The sequence below is a fragment of the Salvelinus fontinalis genome, chromosome 14, assembly GCF_029448725.1.
Source record: "Salvelinus fontinalis isolate EN_2023a chromosome 14, ASM2944872v1, whole genome shotgun sequence".
In the NCBI taxonomy this organism is placed as follows: Eukaryota; Metazoa; Chordata; class Actinopteri; order Salmoniformes; family Salmonidae; genus Salvelinus; species Salvelinus fontinalis.
This window is the reverse complement of record NC_074678.1, coordinates 43,349,319-43,369,952: the sequence shown is the minus strand read 5'-3', so window position 1 is coordinate 43,369,952 and position 20,634 is coordinate 43,349,319. Positions and strand designations below refer to the sequence as shown.

Here is a 20,634-nt window from a genome sequence, read left to right as displayed (position 1 = left end):
ACCTACTCATCCTGTGTTTGAATATTCATACTAAGTGCACAAATTGTAACAAATTGAGCATGTAGTATGCTTATTGGTCATAGTATGGGTGGCATCCATAAGTCTAAATATTCCTGTTACATTGCACAACCTTCAATGTTATGTCATAATTACGTAAAATTCTGGCAAATTAGGCGGCCCAAACTTTTGCATATACACTGACTCTGCGTGCAAAAAATGCAAGAGAAGTGACACAATTTCACCTGGTTAATATTGCCTGCTAACCTGGATTTATTTTCGCTAAATATGCAGGTTTAAAAAAATATACTTCTGTGTATTGATTTTAAGAAAGGCATTGATGTTTATGGTTAGGTACACATTGGAGCAACGATACGCATCGCATCGATTATATGCAACGCAGGACACGCTAGACAAACTAGTAATATCATCAACCATGTGTAGTTAACTAGTGATTATGATTGATTGATTATTTTTTATAAGCTAAGTTCAATGCTAGCTAGCAACTTACCTTGGCTTCTACTGCATTCGCGTAACAGGCAGGCTCCTCGTGGAGTGCAATGTAATCAGGTGGTTAGAGCGTTGGACTAGTTAACTGTAAGGTTGCAAGATTGAATCACCCGAGCTGACAAGGTACAAATCTGTCCTAATTAATCAGCCATTCCGATTAATCGGTCGACCTCTAATGCCATCTAACTAACTACCCAACGTTTATTGACTTGATTATTCATTATTCTTAGCTAAGTGGTATAGACATTGCGTTTCTCAATGGACATTATTAATTCACTCTGGTTATCTACTCCGATTTCAGAGCACTTTCGTCTGAGTGTGACAGAACGCAGAATCACTGATGAATTTACGAACACTCAACACCCGTGGAATATAACTGGTGTCAGTAAACTTCATTAAAAAAAGCGTAATTAAATTGTTGCCAGCAGCACAGCACAGTTACAGTAACCAACGCTCTGGATAAAATGAAAACAGCCTAACCAGCTCTGCTAGGGCGAGTAAAATGGCCAGAGTGAGATGTCCTCTCATTTATGTCTGGAAGTAACTAGCCAACGTTAGTTTGGGTGCTTGACTGCCGTTGTGAGGTCAGAACTCTCAGATCAACCCTACTCCTCGGCCAGAGCGTTCAGTGTGCGCTCTGAACGCTCCGAGAGCGAAATGCTCTGAATTTACAAACTGACAATCTGAGAACACTGACTTTACGAACACTCAGAGCGCACTCTGGCACTCCAGATTGAATTTACGAACACACCTCAAGTCGTATGATGTTTAGCTAGTATTTTATGCTAAAAAAAGCTAGCAAAAGGTTGCATAGCAACAGCATCAACTTCCTGTAGACAGGCAAAGCTCTAGTACGCTCAACTGAAAGGATACCGTTGGTTTACAAATGAACTAATAGTATGTAGTATATACTCATTAAGTATGTAGTATGGGTAATTGAACACAGCTAGGGACTTCCAATAGTCCGATGGCACATTATGGAAACTGTAGCCTACTGTTCAGATGGATTAAATGGAAACTGAAATCTTGACTGACTGTAGACCTTTAACCTCATATAGCTTTAATATTAACTCCTGCAGGATTAATAATTTCTAGTTGTAAACTTATACGCCAAATGTAGGCAAAATGTTAACTTGAGAACAGGTGTGAAGAAATATTCTTCCTTTCAGCATCTTGAGAGAATGCAAATGTCATTTGTAAACTTCCCAGTTCTCTTTTGTTATTACATTTTCTCCCCAGTTCCTAAACGACTTTGCTCCAAAAAAAAGCAGGGATGACAGAAAACTTTCCCGATGTCAACTAGATTGAAACGATTTATGACGTTCTGGTGAGCAAGGGTTTATTTAGTCTTCTAGGGCAACATATAATGACAGAAGAGAAGCTGCATGCATCTAATTACAGAGATGACTTACAAAAAAAAAAAAGTACCAATATGTCAGAAATTATAAGCAGAAACGTATCTAAATCATGCAAAACATAATCATGCACCCCGTCAACAAAATACTTCCGCAGTCTGACTGTAGCCTCCAGCGCAGTTTCTATATTAGCGAGTTATGGTTGGGTGCAAACCTCAGATTTCCACATATAGTTGGGCGGTTGCGAATGGGTTATTAGCAATTGCGGGCGGGTGAACAAACAGCTGACCTGCGCACCACTAATATAAATACATATACACACATACCTCTCAACCTCAATTACCTCGTACCCCTGCACATCGACTCGGTACTGGTACCTTGTGCATATAGTCAAGTTATCATTACTCGTTGTGTATTTATTCCTTGTGTTAATATTTTTATATTTTCTCAGCATTGTTGGGAAGGGCCTGTAAGTAAGCATTTCACTGTTAGTCTGCACCTGTTGTTTACGAAGCATGTGACAAATAAAATGTGATTTGATCAGGCTGATCACTTGTATCCTAAGGTTTACTTAATTTCTTTGATTTGGGCAAAGCCCTAATTTCCTGAATGAACAACTGCCACTAAAAAAATCTACTTCTCATTTAGGAAACAGACTATGTGGCATCGATTTGAGTTAAACATTTATTGTCAAAATGTACTACGACCTGTAAATAGGATAATTTGGGTCATGATGTCAGTCACGTCTAAAACAGCGTTGTGAGACTTGTGGTTGTGACTGCATCACAACGTCAATGAAGGTTGGTCTTGTTTCACACATGCTCACAGCTGGCAGCACCCAAGTGATCATCAATTCAGAGTCCAGAAGCACACAACCCAAGCATAATTTGGGTTGACTTTGGATATCCCTATGGGGCTAGTTAGGGTAAATTTGTAAGTTACACAATGTACATGGGACAATATGTTACATTCCAATAGCTCCAAATTTCAATGACTTAAAAACTTCAAACATACTATACATTGTAGAAATGTATATACAAATATTGAAAGCATTTAATGAGAACTAAAAGGTGTGCAACATGAAAATATTGCCTAATTAACATTGTGAAATTTATTGACAGTCCCTAACTAGCTTTTTACTGTATAGCCTGAGTGATGGGCCTGGAGAAATGTAACCACTCAAATCCATAGAGAGCTATGGATGCAAGGACTGACTATCCATGATATAACAATTATAGTTTTAACCATGTTTTGAGGCTATACAGTGTTTGTTTACAAACATTGGAGTAAAACAAGCTTATATTTTGGTTTCTGATGGGGTACAACAGTTGAAGTTAATAAGGCATTTTTTTTGTTATATTCAAGAATCAATGGGTATATCTTTAATTTATACGTCCAAAGATGGATGTAGTAACTAAGGATTCCAGCTTTAAAACCTTAAAACGAATTCCTCTAACCTGCTACGTTAATACTCCTAACCTGCTGCGTAAATTCTCCTAACCTTGTACGAAAAGTCACTTCTGCTAGTCAAAACCGGCAGACCTGCCCGCCTGAGAGCAGTGCAGTAGCCACTAATTAGATACAGAGCCAGACAGCGATGATACACTAGCTAGTTACCTAACGTTAGTTAGTAGCAAAAGCAAATAGTCGTGTTGTTTTGTCATCTTAGCCAGCCAACTCTGTCATAAACGGCATACAATACCAGCTAGCAAAGCTTAGCTAAATTAGCTTATGTTTTCTTCAGATAATATCATGAGTGTATCTCGCTAGCTCTACTCTTTCAGCTGTCAATGTGAAACTACTTACTTGGGTCAGGAGAGACGGCAAACAACCGACATGAGGCTTCCCCATTTGATTATACACATGGGAACGCAATCCGACCAGGTCTATCTACACTCCTGGCTGAGGATGACTGGCACTGTAGCTAGGTTGCTTTCTTATAGACAGCTAGCTAGCCTATATAGCACGCTCCAACAGTACATGGGTTGATGTGGAGGGCTCAAATGAAATTAATAAAGACACTTACCAGAACCACCTGGACTCTCTGAAGATCACCTGAGAGTCATAGTAAGACGAGAACAGCTATTGTTAAATGGGAAAACGTTGTTGAAGAGTCATATAGTTCCTTAGCTAGCTGGCCATCTATATTTTAATATCTAAAGTGTTTGACAGCTCAGTGGAAGAGCGAGCGAATGAGTCGTCGAATGAACTGCCTGAAACTGGCTCACTTACCAAGAGGATGTTTGTCACAGGATATGAGATCACGAGAAAACCTACGCAAGGTGAAATGGCACACATTCTTTCCTTATGATATATTCTATTCATTCACCTCGTTGGGTCACATTTGTTGTCTTTAAACATTACAATTCTGCGTTACATTTCATTCATGCTTGTACTCTGCATGCATAGCCACAGCATGAATAGACACGTGGCCAATCCTCAAAAAGGGCTTTAGTTATTGAGATACACAACCATGTTTTTTCACATCTCTAATATCTCCCATTTATGAAATGGATGGTTGTAAAAAAATATTTTACCTCAAAAGTGGTTACATTTATAGATATGACACACACTCTAAACTCAAAATGTGTGCGGCCTGTTCTCATCATAGAGGGGACAGAAGGCACGTCCATGTTCAAGAGACTATGCTTTTAGGGATGGGGTCATAATAGCTTATAGCCAAAACGGTTAAAACGCTAGACACATTTATATGAAGAAAATACATTTAAACATGCCACATTGGCTTCAGAAATGGCCAGAAGCTTATGTTTACCACAGAGAGCGTGTTATTCTATCTGTTCTCTACCATTCCTGGCTGGCAAAGTACCAGGATCTCTCTGGTTTTGAATCTGAATTTAGAGAACCGAATTTGAAAACTGAATCTGAATGCATCCAAGAATTTGAGTGCCTTCAGAAAGTATTCATAGCCCTTGACTTATTCCACATGTTGTATTACAACCTGAATTCAAAACGGATTAAATTGATATTTTTTCTCACCCATTTACACACAATACCCCATAATGACAAAAATTAAAGTTTTTAGAAATTAAAGCAAATGTATTGAAAAAGAAATACAGAAATATCTCATTTACATAAGTATTCACACCTGAGTCAATACTTTGTAGAAGCACTTTTGGCAACGATTAGATTACAGCTATGATTCTTTCTGGAAAAGTCTCTAAGTGATAATGCCCTCAAAGCTGGTGTTTGGAGGATATATTGGAATGGGGGTTGTTAGGTCCGAGACTAAGTCGAGGGTCGGCAAACTGTGCCAATATATCCTCCAAACACCGGCTTCGACGGCATTATCACTTTTATACAACAGGTTACCAACATATTCAAATAATGATTGACATATTTTCATTAAAAACTTTATTTTGCTGAATTTATTCATACTATTTAATCCTTCCACAATAAATAGTCCCGACACAAATCTAGGGTTGCTGCCCAAGCCGGCTGGTCGTTCGTTCTATCGGTTCGGTTGCTCAAAGGCGCAACTTTGGTTTTAGAAGTGGGGGGGACCTAAATATATATATATATTTTTAAATCCAGTCGTATAAACACTCCAAACAGCCTATCCGACCGCTTGGAGGCATCTGCATTGTCCTAAAGCACATTGTTACCTCGTTCTGTATCCCATTCCAATTATAAAACTGGGGGTGACAAAAATGCAATTTCAGAATGTGGGGGAGACATTCTCCCCAGTGCATTTGTTTAAGTTGTTTTCTAGTGACATTTATTTGGATACATCCATAACAATGAGCAAAGGAAGCACAATTTCACCTGGCATAGAACATTTCTCACTCCTCAGGACACTGTTGTTCAGAGGAGCTAGCCAACAACACAGCTAACACAATCACTTCAAACTGAAGCTGGAAAGACTGCAACTAGCTGCACTTCGTTTCATTGCACCTTTTTTCAATTTACATTTCTTTGAAATATCCATAAAAATTATGCCAGCTGATTCATGATTTCGACTGATTGAGAAACGCTGCCTGTCTGTCTGTTTCGTCCCGACTCCCGACACGTTCATTACAATGGGACAGCTGGAGATCGAATTTGAATATTGAAACAATGGTGCAAATGTTGGAGACAGACAGCAAGGTTTATACAAATCAAGTTTATTAATTGCTTGGCTGGGCTGATGAAACAGTGGATTGCGCAGTCAGATGAAACAGAGTAAATAGGCATTTTTACGTCATAAACTTAGCCAGTGGTAACTTGAAGAATAGACACTGGCTGGAATGCGCTTTTAACCAATCAGCATTCAGGATTAGACCCACCCATTGTATAAAATAGCTTTCCACATGTTGATAGTGCAACACCATTTTATTATCTTCTAAATTATTCAAGTTCTGTCAAATGGTTGTTGATCATTGCTAAACAACCATTTTCAGGTCTTGCCATAGATTTTCAAGTAGATTTAAGTCGAAACTGTAACGAGGCCACTCGGGAACATTCACTGTCTTCTTGGATAGCAACACAAGTGTAGATTTGGCCTTGTGTTTTAGGTTATTGTCCAGCTGAAAGGGTAATCTCCCAGTGTCTGGTGGACCATTACAATCATACCCATAACATGATGCAGCCACCACTATGCTTGAAAATATGGAGAGTGGTACTCAGTAGTGTGTTGTATTGGATTTTCCTCAAACATAACACTTTGTGTTCAGGACAAAAAGTGAATTGCTTTGCAGTATTACTTTAGTGCTTTGAATTATTACACACAGAGTCCATACAACTTATGTGACTTAAGTCCCACCAAAAATACTGAAATTATTTAGGCTTGCCATAACAAAGGGGTTAAATACTTGATTCAAGACATTTCAGTCTTTCTTTTTTTATTATTTGTAAAAAATAAATAAATAATAACACATAATTCCACTTTGACATTATGGGATATTGTGTGTAGGCCAGTAACACAAAATCTCAATTTAATCTATTTTAAATTCAGGCTGTAACACAGCAAAATGTGGAAAAAGTCAAGGGGTTTGAATGCTTTCTGAAGGCCCTGTAGCATATGCATAGTCTATGATGAGCAAAAGCTCTAATAGCTTAGACCGGCTTGAATACCTCCCATATCTATCTTCCCTCAAAGCGTGGGCTTCTATGACGTACTCACCAATCCTAAAGAAAAACAAGAAAGCCCATTCAGGACTGCTGCTTCAGATGTTTTAATCCTTGCTCCCAGTCAGTTGTGCAAACAGAATTCCACATATTTATATGGACAAGACAGTTTGTTGTCATTTGCCCCAGTCTCAGAAGGGAAAATAATAAATCTCAGGCCCTGTCCCCTTACAACCCAAAGGCTGGGGAACGCCAGCTCAGCACTCAGACGACATCAGAATGAATACAAGGCACTGGCAGTGACTTGGTTTCAGGTTTCAGGACCTGCATTTACAATATGCATGTGTGCTGTGCTGGTTTCTGCATGCCTGACACCATCTCTTTGTTTTCAGCATGTTAAATGAGTTTGAGACAAATATGGTAATACGTCTTTATAGATGTGCAATATGAAAGGAAATGCCAATGTCTTAAGGATAATTCATGTTGATACACTACATGACCAAAAGTGTGTGGACACCTGTTCATCGAACATCTCACTCCAAAATCATGAGCATTAATATGGAGTTGGTCCACACTTTGCTGCTATAACAGCCTCCACTCTTCTGGGAAGGCTTTCCACTATATGTCGGAACATTGCTGAGGGGACTTGCTTCCATTCAGCCACGAGCATTAGTGAGGTCGGGCACTGATGTTGGGCGATTAGGCCTGGCTCGCAGTTGGTGTTTCGGCAAATCTGACCACGACTCCATTTTGCTCCTCCTTTCCTATAGGCAGAAATGCAAACAGGAAGCACTCATGCTAAGGACTATTCAACGCTGGTCTGACCAATCAGAATCTACGCTTCAAGATTGTTTTGATCACGCGGACTAGGATATGTTCCGGCTAGCCACTAAGAATAATATGGAGGTGTGCAAACAGTCACTGAGTTTATCAAGAAGTGTATAGGATATGTTGTACCCACTGTGACTATTAAAACCTACCCTAACTAGAAACTGTGGATAGATGGCAGCATTTGCGCAAAACTGAAAGCACAAACCACCGCATTTAACCATGGCAAGGTGACGGGGAATATGGCAGAATATAAACAGTGTAGTCATTCCCTCCGCAAGGCAATCAAACAGGCAAAATGTCAATATCGAGACAAAGTGGAGTTGCAATTCAACAGCTCAGACACAAGACGTATGTGGCAGGGTTTACAGACAATCACGGACTACAAAAGGAAAACCAGCTATGTCGCGGACACTGACGTCTTGCTGCCAGACAAGCTAAACACATTCTTTGCCCACTTTTAGGATAACACAGTGCCACTGACGCGGCCAGCTACCAAGGACTGTGGGCTCTCCTTCTCTGTGGCCGACGTGAGTAAAACATTTAAACGTGTTAACCCTCGCAAGGCTGCCGGCCCAGGCGGCATCACTAGCCGCTTCCTCAAAGCATGCGCAGACCAGCTGGCTGGTGTGTTTACTGATATATTCAATCTCTCCCTTTCCCAGTCTGCTGTCCCCACATGCTTCAAGATCGCCACCATTGTTTTTGTACCCAAGAATGCAAAGGTAACTGAACTAAATGACTATCGCCCCGTAGCACTCACTTCTGTCATCATGAAGTGCTTTGAGAGACTAGTCAAGGAGCATATCACTTCCACCTTACCTTTCACCCTAGACCCACTTCAATTTGCTTACCGCCCCAATAGGTCCACAGATGATGCAATGACGCCATCACACTGCCCTATCCCATCTAGACGAGGAATACCTATGTAATAATGCTGTTAATTGACTATAGCTCAGCATTCAACACCATAGTACCCTCCAAGCTCATCATTAAGTTTAAGGCCCTGGGTCTAAAACCTGCCCTGTGAAATTGGGTCCTGGACTTTGACGGGCCACCCCCAGGTGGTGAAGGTAGGAAACAACATTCCACTTCGCTGATCCTCAACACTGGGGCCCCACAAGGGTGTGTGCTCAGCCCCCTCCTGTACTCCCTGTTCAACCATGACTGCGTGGCCATGCACTCCTCCAACTCAATCATGAAGTTTGCAGACGACACAACAGTAGTAGGCTTGATTACAAACAACGACGAGACAGCCTACAGGGAGGAGGTGAGGGCTCTCGGAGTGTGGTGTCAGGAAAATAACCTCTCACTTAATGTCAACAAACAAAGGACATGATTGTGGACTTCAGGAAACAGCAGAGGGAGCACCCCCCATCCACATCGATGGGACAGCATTGGAGAAGGTGGAAAGTTTTAAGTTCCTCGGCGTACATATCAGTGACAAACTGAAATGTTCCACCCACAGACAGTGTGGTGAAGAAGGCACAACAGCATCTCTTCAACCTCAGGAGGCTGAAGAAATTTGTCTTGTCACCTAAAACACTCACAAACATTTACAGATGCACAATTGAGAGCATCCTGTCGGGGTGTATCACCGCCTGGTACGGCAACTGCACCGCCCACAACCGCAGGGCTCTCCAGAGGGTGGTGCGGTCTGCACAACGCATCATCGGAGACAAACTACCTGCCCTCCTGGACACCTACAGCACCCGATGTCACAGGAAGGCCACTGCCTTTTCTACCCGCTATCATCCAGAAGGCAAGGTCAGTACAGGTGCATCAAAGCTGGGACCGAGAGACTGAAAAACAGCTTCTGTCTCAAGGCCATCAGACTGTTAAACAGCCATCACTAGCACAGAGAGGCTGCTGCCTATATACAGACTTGAAATCATTGGCCACTTTAAATGGAACACTAGCCACTGTAATTATGTCACTTTAACAATGTTTACATATCTTGCATTACTCATCTCATATGTACAGTCGTGGCCAAAAGTTTTGATAATGACACAAATATACATTTTCACAAAGTCTGCTGCCTCAGTTTGTATTGTGGCAATTTGCATATACACCAGAACGTTATGAAGAGTGATCAGATGAATTGCAAAGTCCCTCTTTGCCATGCAAATGAACTGAATCCCCAAAAAACATTTCCACTGCATTTCAGCCCTGCCACAAAAGGACCAGCTGACGTCATGTCAGTGATTCTCTCGTTAACACAGGTGTGAGTGTTGATGAGGACAAGGCTGGAGATCACTCTGTCATGCTGATTGAGTTCGAATAACAGACTGGAAGCTTCAAAAGGAGGGTGGTGCTTGGAATCATTGTTCTTCCTCTGTCAAACATGGTTACCTGCAAGTTAACACGTGCCGTCATCATTGCTTGGCACAAAAAGGGCTACACAGGTAAGGATATTGCTGCCAGTAAGATTGAACCTAAATCAACCATTTATTGGATCATCAAGAACTTCAAGGAGAGTGGTTCAATTGTTGTGAAGAAGGCTTCAGGGCGCCCAAGAAAGTCCAGCAAGCACCAGGACAGTCTCCTAAAGTTGATTCAGCTGCGGGATCGGGGCACCGCCAGTACAGAGCTTGCTCAGGAATGGCAGCAGGCAGGTGTGAGTGCATCTGCACGCACAGTGAGGCGAAGACTTTTGGAGGATCACCTGGTGTCAAGAAGGGCAGCAAAGAAGCCACTTCTCTCCAGGAAAAACATCAGGGACAGACTGATATTCTGCAAAAGGTACAGGGATTGGACTGCTGAGGACTGGGGTAAAGTCATTTTCTCTGATGAATCCCCTTTCCGATTGTTTGGGGCATCCGGAAAAAAGCTTGCCCGTAGAAGACAATGTGAGCGCTACCATCAGTCCTGTGTCATGTCAACAGTAAAGCATCCTGAGACCATTCATGTGTGGGGTTGCTTCTCTGCCAAGGGAGTGGGCTCACTCACAATTTTGCCTAAGAACACAGCCATGAATAAAGAATGGTACCAACACATCCTCCGAGAGCAACTTCTCCCAACCATCCAGGAACAGTTTGGTGACGAACAATGCCTTTTCCAGCATGATGGAGCACCTTGCCATAAGGCAAAAGTGATAACTAAGTGGCTCGGGGAACAAAACATCGATATTTTGGGTCCATGGCCAGGAAACTCCCCAGACCTTAATCCCATTGAGAATCCTCAAGAGGCGGGTGGACAAACAAAAACCCACAAACTCCAAGCGTTGATTATGCAAGAATGGGCTGCCATCAGTCAGGATGTGGCCCAGAAGTTAATTGACAGCATGCTAGGGCAGATTGCAGAGGTCTTGAAAAAGAAGGGTCAACACTGCAAATATTGACTGCATCAACTTCATGTAATTGTCAATAAAAGCCTTTGACACTTATGAAATGCTTGTAATTATACTTCAGTATTCCATAGTAACATCTGACAAAAATATCTAAAGACACTGAGGCAGCAGACTTTGTGAAAATTAATATTTGTGTCATTCTCAAAACTTTGGGCCACGACTGTATATTCTGTATTCTATACTATATATTGTATCTTAGCCTATGCCGCTTTGACATTGCTCATCCATATTCTTACTAAATTCCATTCCTTTACTTAGATGTGTGTGTGTTAGCTTTACAATACTCCAGCCGACGCTTGGCATTGGCATGGTGATCTTAGGCTACTCGGTCATGGAAACCCATTTCATTAAGCTCCCGATGAATAGGTCTTGTGCTGACATTGCTTTCAGAGGCAGTTTGGAACTTGGTAGTGAGTGTTGCAACTGAGGACAGACAATTTTTACGTACTACGTGTTTCAGCAGTCTCGTTCTGTGAGCTTGTGTGGCCTACCACTTTGTGGCTGAGCCGTTGTTGCTCCTCGACATTTCCACTTCACAATAACAGCACTTGCAGTTGACCGGGGCAGCTCTAGCAAGGCAGAAATTTGACGAACTGACTTGCTGGAAAGGTGGCATCCTATGATGGTGCCACGTTGAAAGTCACTGAGCTCTTCAGTAAGGCCATTCTACTGCCAACGTTTGTCTATGGAGATTGCATGGCTTTGTACTCGATTTTATACACCTGTCAGCAACGGGTGTGGCTGAAATAACCGAATCCACTCATTTGAAGGCGTGTCCACATACTTTTGTAAATACAGTACCAGTCAAAAGTTTGGACACACCTACCTACTCATTCAAGAGTTTTTCTTTATTTTTACTATTTTCTACATTGTAGTATAATAGTTAAGACAAACTATGAAATAACACATATGGAATCATGTAGTAACCAAGAATGTGTTAAACAAATCAAAAAATATTTTTGATTTTTCAAAGTAGCCAAGCTTTGCACTTGGCATTCTCTCAACCAGCTTCACCTGGAATGATTGTCCAACAGTCTTGAAGGGGTTCCCACATATGCTTAGCACTTGTTGGCTGCATCCCAAACCATCTCAATTGAGTTGATGTCGGGTGATTGCGGAGGCCAGGTCATCTTATGCAGCACTCCATCACTCTCCTTCTGGGTCAAATAGCCCTTACACATCCTGGAGGTGTGTTGGGTCATTGTTCTGTTGAAAAACAAATGTAGTCCCGCTAAGCACAAACCAGATGAGATGGCGTGTCACTGCAGAATGCTGTGGTAGCCATGCTGGTTAAGTGTGCCTTGAATTCTAAATAAATCACTGAGTGTCACCAGCAAGTACCCCCACACCATCACACCTCCTCCATGCCTCACGGTGGAAACCACACATGCAGAGATCATCCGTTCATTTACTCTGCGTCTCACAAAGACACAGTGGTTGGAACCAAAAATCTAAAATTTGGACCCTTCAGACCAAAGGACAGATTTCCACCGGTCTAATGCTCGTGTTTCTTGGACCAAGCAAGTCTCTTCTTCTTATTGGTGCCCTTTAGTAGTGGTTTCTCTGCAGCAATTCAACCATGAAGGCCTGATTCACGCAGTCTCCTCTGAAAAGTTGATGTTGAGATGTCTGTTACTTGAACTCTGAAGCATTTATTTGGCCTACCATTTATACTGAACAAATATAAACTCAACATGTAAAGTGTTGGTCCCATGTTTCAAGAGCTGAAATAGAAGATACAAAAAAAGTGTATTTCTCTCAAATTTGGTTTGCCTTGATAATCTATCCACCCGACAGGTGTGGCATATCAAGAAGATGATTAAAACAGCATGACAATTACATAGGTGCACTTTGTGCTGGGGACAATAAAAGGCCACAAAAATGTGCAGTTGTGTCACATAATATAATGCCACAGATGTCTCAAGTTGAGGGAATGTGCAATTGGCATGCTGACTGCAGGAATGTCCACCAGAACTGTTGCCAGAAAATGTAATGTTGATTTCTCTACCATAGGCCGCCTCCATGTCATTTTGGAGAATTTGGCAGTACGTCCAACCGGCCTCACAACCGCAAACCATATGTAACCACGCCAACCCAGGACCTCCACATCTGGCTTCTTTACCTGCAGGATTGTCTGAGACCAGCCACCCAGACTGCTGATGAAACTGGAGGAGTATTCCTGTCTGTAAAAGCTCTTTTGTGGGGTAAAACTAATTCTGATTGGCTGGGCCTGGGCCTGGCTCCCCAGTGTGTGGGCCTATGCCCTTCCAGGCCCACCAATGGCTGCACCCCTGCCCAGTCATGTGAATGAATTTATTTCAATTGCCTGATTTCCTTATGAACTAACTCAGTAAAATTGAAATTGTTGCATTTATATTTCTGTTTATATATTAATCAATTTCTTGGATACCAGTCATTCTTGTCACAGACCAATGTCTTCAGCAGACATGTCAAAGGATATGTAATGTGGTGAAGAATGTGCTTCACAGTTTTGCTTGAATATATTTATTGTCCTTTTATTAGAACCCAGGGAAGTCGCTTGAATGCACATCAGTTAAAACAACTCTGGCACCATACTATCCGCTAGTTAGAGAAACAGGCCAGACAGGCAGAGGATTGGGAGCTACTGGGAAGGACAGAGGAGCCCTTGTCCTCTAATCTGGCCCCAATCAGGTCTGCTGAGCCTTTTCCAGTTCAGCCCTGATAACCTGGCCTGACTAGGAAAATCTAGGAAGTGAACCCTTGACCTTCCGAGGCGGACATGGAGCGATATTGTTTTATTAAGGGTGGTCTACGGTGACACATCCCGAATGGGTCCCGTTATTTAGTGCAGTCCATGCAAAAGCCAAGCTGATGAGGAGTCTAGGTGTCATCCGTTTAATGAGTGGTGCAAACCCATTACAGGAAAGCTGTCTGAGGCTAGCTGAGCATCTGAGTAGCGATGACAGCATCTGTAGTTGACAAACTTACAAAGAGAATCAGATGCACTGCCATACAGTGCATCCATTAGTAATTGAACCCATTAATTGAATCTTTCATGAAACTAAAACCAGCTGGCTCAATGTCCACATTGTTATGTCAACAAACCAATAACTTATTAAACCCAATGAGTATAAGACATGACAAAAACAGAAAGTTTGATGGCAGATCAATTTTTGCACTTTTATTATCTTTCTTATTCGCAATCCAAACACAGATCTGACCATGTGATGTAATGAGGAAGTGTTACCAGGTCATTCACCAGTGTTTGAAATTATCACGCCACTTCACCTTCACCCACTCTGCTTTATACCCGCTTCCCAGCCTGTCAAATGATGCCACCACAGCTGCAGATGGGTTTTGGGCTTGGGTTCTTTGGCCATTCTTGCAGGGGAAACCCATCCACTTTCTCTTTTTGCAGTTTGTTCCACTGTGCATTTGCGTCTTCAAAATCCCACTGGAGAGAAGACAGTTGTGTTGTTACAGGGCAGAGATACCGTTTACCCATTATGCATATTCATTATGGTTGACACATTGTTTGTCTACCTCTTAAATTACATTGTGTTCTTGGTCTAAGGAAATATTCTACACTGCAATAAAAACACAAATGTTCACTGCAACCTGCAAACTGTGATACTCAATGTGGTCACATGTTCAACCAAAAAACTCCTCAGTCCTTGGAGAGCAGTGTCCAAAATATTGAGCCAAGCCCCTGACCAGCAACCAACACACAGGAGGCCGTAAACAGCTCCCAAAATAGCAGAGCTGAGTGACAAATCCCCTATAGACTAGGCAACCATTTTGTGCCTGCTTGCGAGGCAGAATGGCCCTGCTATTCAACACTTGATTTTTAAAAGCAGAATAATGGGGCCACAATGCAAATCTTGAACAATTCAACCCCTCTGCCTCACCTCAACTTGAACAAGCACTCAGCAGAAATGAGCAAAAAAAATAACAATACTAATGGGAATTCCAAGCAGCTTTCTTGTGGCTGGGGTTGTTTTCAGAGTAACAAGAAAACAGACCACTTATACAGAGCCCTGTGGTGAGTTTATGTAGCCGGCAAATTGCAAAAGGCCTTTATTATTTCCTCATGAGAATTCAATACAAAAGCAAATAGTGATATGCAAAAATGACCTAAAGCCTTTGTTGCAAAAATGACCTAAAGCCTTTGTCAGCATCATGGTTTATACTAATTATTTTTAGATCATTCAGTAGTAAATTAAATGCTTTAAATACTTGACCTGTTTGTTCTCCAAATAAGACCAAACAACTTTACAGCTGCATGGCCCTAGACAGTCTAGTACTATATAATAGAAATGAAGGTAGAGGGGCATTACATTCAAAGAATCCAGACAGCCCTTCAGACCTAAAGGAAACAGGTACCAGGTGTCAGGCTGCTAGCCCATCCCCACTTATGGATGATTTGTCTGAGTGTTAGTGATCGAAGATTATGCAATACGTGTCGACGGAACTAAACGGACAAACTGAACCCCCATCATATATTACTAAGTAACTGGACGTCTGACCTTTATCAGACCATAGTTAATGCTAACCAAAGGCAAATAACATTTGAGATGTTAAGTAAACGGATGAAAAACCTCATAATGTACAAACTACAGCCCATAGCTATAGAATGCCACTGCTGACAAAATGACAATGACTCAATTCAGCCATGTTAACTACAGAATGTTCTGAACCCTTGTTTGGGCCCTACTGCTCTTTAATGCACTTAGCCAGGGGAGGTTCACATAATTATCTTTTTCCTGTTTGGTGAATAGTATAAAGTTCCAATTGTTTTCCCTCACACCATTTGCAATTGTTTCAGATTAAATGACATCCTCTGTGACTTGGCTTTCTGCGAAACCACAGAGAGCACCATTATTCGAAAGATGTGAGGGTGCCAATAGAAAATGAATTTCCCACAAGGCATTAAAGACATCGCACGCTCACCCTAACCATTATAAACTTTTCCTAATTATGAGGATGACAGGTTGGTTATGAGTGGACTGTCACGGCACCAGAATAGCAAGTTCACATGGGAAGACCTGAGCTTAATAAAGTAAAGTTAAATAAATAGTAAGTTGGCAAGCAAAGCACTTCAGAAGAGCTTGCAGGTAAAGGTCTTGATTTGACCTTCATTACTTGGTAATAGGCCTGCAATGTGTTCTGACAGAAAATGATCGGCTTCCTTGACGTGTAGATAAATCCCAAGCAACTAGTGTGTGGAGGATGGTTGAACACTATCACCACCTTGTGGCAGAAAGTGGTTTTACAGTTCACATCTGTTGACTACCACATACTACACTTCACTAACTCAGAAGACCCGGACCATATCTCACTGTAGAAGATGATTTTACATAATAGTAAAGTTGTTGATAAAGGATAAAGATTTGTCTTCATCTGACCTCCAGATCCGAGTTGAGGGATGAGGAGTCTGAGAACGTTTCGGAGGTGCAGGGTTCGTCCACTCTCACTACCCTTACTGTCCTCCTGAGGGGATGGCTCTCTGAAACCCCCTCCTCCCTAGAGAGAGTCACCTCCTTCAGACACACCTGAAATCATACATCGAAGTAAGTAAAGGAGGTACAAATCTGAGTTCTATGTCAAGTAAAAAAAAACAACACTTTGCCCACGGCAGACGTTCTGAAGAAGTCTTGACCCTCACCTTTCGCACGGGTTGAATGTTGACATCCATGTAATGCCCCATGTCAGCAAACTTTAGATTATTCTTACTGGAGAGAACCTGGAGAGGAGCTCCACCCAAGTCCAACTCACATGAGGAAATAAGAGTGGTGTTTATTTAAAAAGAGGATTATCAAATACTGTGTGAAGCAAAGCCTGGATATGAGAGTTCTCAAACTGCCATTTGGTCTTTTATTCTGTAGCTTAAAGATCTTTAGTTGGTCTTTCATTCCAATACAAGTAAGTATTTAATCAGACATTCAGAGTCCAGCTCCTCAACCCGGGCATATGAAGACAGGACTATAGGCTTACTGGGTGTTTTTGTTTTGTCTTCCAACTGGGGTTGTGCTGAGTGGGGGGAGAGGAGCCGCCCAGGAGACTCTCTGTATCTGGAGAACCCCCTCCAGGCTGCTGCTCAGGGGTACCCTTCCTACACCAGGACAGGACCACGATCTGACCACAAAGTCAAGACAAAACTGAAAAGGGGCGTTGGGGTTCAATTAAATTAGAACTCGGTCAATTCAGGGAGATGACCCGATATTCTATTCACATATTCATAAGCTTGAGAAGGATACAGCAAGATCCAGGGCTGCACAGCACGTTGACGCCAGGAGCCACGGCATGGCTCTCAGTACAAACTCATACTGGGTGTCGTAAAGTAATATGGCCGAGGTGTAGAGGGCACCGGCCAAAGAGCACAGCAACCCCGAGGACACGTGTGCCCTTGAACTCTTCCCTCTGTGCTAAAAGATCAACGTAGAGGTTAAAGTGCTACGGTCATTATGCAGTATTGCAGTGAGCATTATGTTATGTATAACGCCGTGTTTTACTACATAACAGTTGGCTTTGAGGGACTGTTGTGACATTACAGCAAAGTATGGGCAACTCAGACATGAAAGGACGTGGACTATGATGGGGTGTCACTTACTGCTCTGGAGAGGTCAGGGAACTTGGAGGTCCAGGCAATCACAAAAGAGAGCAGACCAAGAATGTAACCCAGGACCTCCATACGGTCCTGCCCAAGAAGACAGCGTAGTAGTCAGTGAGCCATTGAAAAGGTCACTCTGGAATTTATGGGATGTAATAGAAGAGTGATTTCATAGGAGAATTTGCACACTTACATGCAGGAGGTCAGTGAGAAGAAGTCTTCTCCCAGTGAGAGGTCTGTCTACAAGCCCATGGCTGGTCCTGGAGGTTAGGTAGCTCCCTCCACCCACCACCAACAGCAGAGACACGGCCATGAAGTTCTGCCTCCTCCTCCTCTTCATCATCCTCAGCCTCTTCTCTGAGGGGAAAGGGGGCGAAGGTTAAGGATTGCAGTTCTGCTGACTGAACGTTGCCCATTGAAACATAAAAATATATATATTTCACAAGGCCCTCTTCAGCCTCATTTGTTTGGTATCTCGGCTTTATAGATAAAACATTTCTTTACTGTTTTGCCTATGCACATTGTGCAAGTGTAGTGTGTTGATAAGGGCTTGTGGGACAGGATACAAAGCACAAGCTGTGCCAAAAGGGCTATTGTGAGCAGCTCTGGGAAAAAAGGCAAAAGTGATACATGTGTAAAAGGGACCCACCCTCTCGCTTACCTGCTCTGGTGTTCCAACACAAAAATATCGGGAAGATGGAGATGAAATGAATAACTTCTACAGCTGCCATAAAACCACCCATTATGACCTTAAACAATCACAATGGAAGAAACATGGAATATAGTGATGGCGGTAACAGGTAATCATGATCTTATACAGTATAGACCCATACAGCGTCTGGAAATAATATGTCGTTTTGTCACCTGAATAGACAGTTGATTGGAGAGAACTGCCCCGACGGTGCTGCACAAATTGCCAAAGAAACAGTAGAGGACACAGCCTGCCTCCTTGCCGGAATTCCTGTCCCGGCCTCTGCATCTCAGACATACCAGCCTTGAACAAGCATTTCGGACAAAAGTTAAGTAAAACAACTATAATAAGTAGCCTTTACTCCAGGTTTAAATGCGTAATTACCCACATACTCACATAAAACATGATATTATCAAAAGAAGCACCGACAAACAGACGAGTCCGGTCGAGATGCAAACGTTGTGTCTGTTTGAAAAACAGGTCGATATAATGTCGTGGCGCCACCACGACGTAAAGTCAAACGACAGGCTTTCTGATCTGCTTTGTCCATTTGTGACACTCTGTGCTTCCACTCCCATATCTTCTAACTATGCCGTTGACCTAATACAAATCTATGGAATGGTAAATATGACCAGTTGCGTCAGTGGCGCGAGCGACAGGTGGTGCCCAGCACAGGTATGTAAAAGATGTGCGCAATTGTGCCCTGATCACATGCAAATTTACTTCACAAAAGCGCTGCCCAATAGAGACCACTGGTTCAATATACGAATTTAAACGCAAGATCTTGCCAGGGCATGTTGATGCCTTTCCTAAAATAAAATTGAGGTAGATGTAATAAGAAAGTCGGTCAATTGAATTTATATTAATATGATAGTCACATTTTAAAGAATTTATAAGGCACATTTAATGTACTTCGCTTTGGACATAATTGCGTACACCAGTCATGTGCAACAAAGCAAATCAATTGCAAACCAAGGAACACATTTCTAATGGTACATTCAGACACATTTCTGCTGTACACTGAAAGATAAAGGGCAGTTCTCTTGCGAAAAAAAATGTAGGTGAGCAATAGCAAAGATTGTCTATTATATTGATATTCGAGTGACAGCTCAAACAATGGAAATGCCCGTCCTCAAAGATGGAAGGCAGGTGAGATCAGGTGGGACCATTCTAGCCAATGAGAGGGCAGATACCCGTGTGAACAGGCCATAGAGATAAATAGAGGATTCATCTTTGTATCTGTGCTATTATAGTCTGTGACAGCCTCAATGGCGCTGCCCATGCTATCTCCATTTTAAATAAGTAAATTGTTGTTCATTTGCTGAATGCTCCCAACTCATAGGAATGCCTACCCAGTTAAGTACATTAAAATGGTGAAAACCCTGAATGACAATACTCATGATGAGTCCTCTATCTAGCTCTATGACAGCAGGCACAACTCCGATATACTGTAGTCGTTTGCTGTGTAAGTTGCCGAAATGCCACGTGCGCCAACTTATCAGTGCTTTTGTAACAACCTAACCATGATGAAACGTATATTCGATCAAATAAGCCTCACGTAGCAAATTAGCAATTAATCTTTTTGTTGCCCAATTTCGACAGACACTCATTAAACGCCATACACAAATTCCTCACATCGTGGGTTTATTTTCGTGGACAGATTTTGGGTGGGGTAAAACCTCTCGCCTCTTCCTCCCTGGCTATAGCTTCAAGTACCTCGTTGAGGCTTTTGTTGTGGCAGTTCGATGGTACATTGAGCACATAGTCAGGGAAAATATTGCAAACACTCATAAGAGAGCCAAAAACACCACAAAATAACGTTTGAAAACCATCATATATAATTATTTAATCAGGGATATTACACAATTGTTTTTGCTTCAAATAAATGTATAGCAAAGTAGCAGTCGGGTTGTAGATCATAGGGAATCGAACTAGTTAATTATCTCTGTAAAGCAGGGGTCTTCAATCTTTCCTTGCCCAGGGCAAACCGGCGACCCAGGGTCCCCCATCGTACCATAAAAAGATGACGTCTAGTCTTACCAGGTGAATGATAATGGCAAGAAGTAATCTTCATTTTAAAATAAATAGATATGGTAGTGTTTTTTTTTTTTACCTTCCCGCAATATAATTACTAGAAAAGGTAACTCGAAACATTTTAGCTAAGAGCTCTTTAGCTGGTTAAACAAAGGTTAGCAAAAATGTAACGTTATGCCCAAGTCAAGAAAGCTTACCAGTAGCCACATTATAA

General features: G+C 42.0%; 2 protein-coding genes across 2 annotated transcripts in view; both read right to left on the bottom strand.

The window, feature by feature from the left end:
- LOC129810916 (polyamine-transporting ATPase 13A3-like) overlaps positions 1-4,094 on the bottom strand; it is a 64,351-nt gene extending 60,257 nt beyond the window's left edge. Inside the window, exon 1 of the mRNA XM_055861910.1 lies at positions 3,889-4,094. The gene's annotated coding sequence lies outside the window, so the exon portion shown is untranslated. The remainder of the gene's footprint in view (positions 1-3,888) is intronic.
- Positions 4,095-12,602: 8,508 nt separating this feature from the next.
- tmem44 (transmembrane protein 44) lies at positions 12,603-19,576 on the bottom strand. Its single transcript, XM_055861909.1, has 10 exons — positions 18,783-19,576; positions 18,560-18,689; positions 18,357-18,444; positions 17,889-18,052; positions 17,696-17,782; positions 17,343-17,510; positions 17,080-17,220; positions 16,751-16,855; positions 16,491-16,637; positions 12,603-14,539 (listed from the first exon to the last, which is right to left on the bottom strand). Exons 1-10 carry the CDS (start codon positions 18,962-18,964, stop codon positions 14,411-14,413), a joined length of 1,341 nt encoding a protein of 446 aa, XP_055717884.1. The 5' UTR covers positions 18,965-19,576; the 3' UTR covers positions 12,603-14,410.
- Between the last annotated feature and the right edge of the window lie 1,058 nt (positions 19,577-20,634).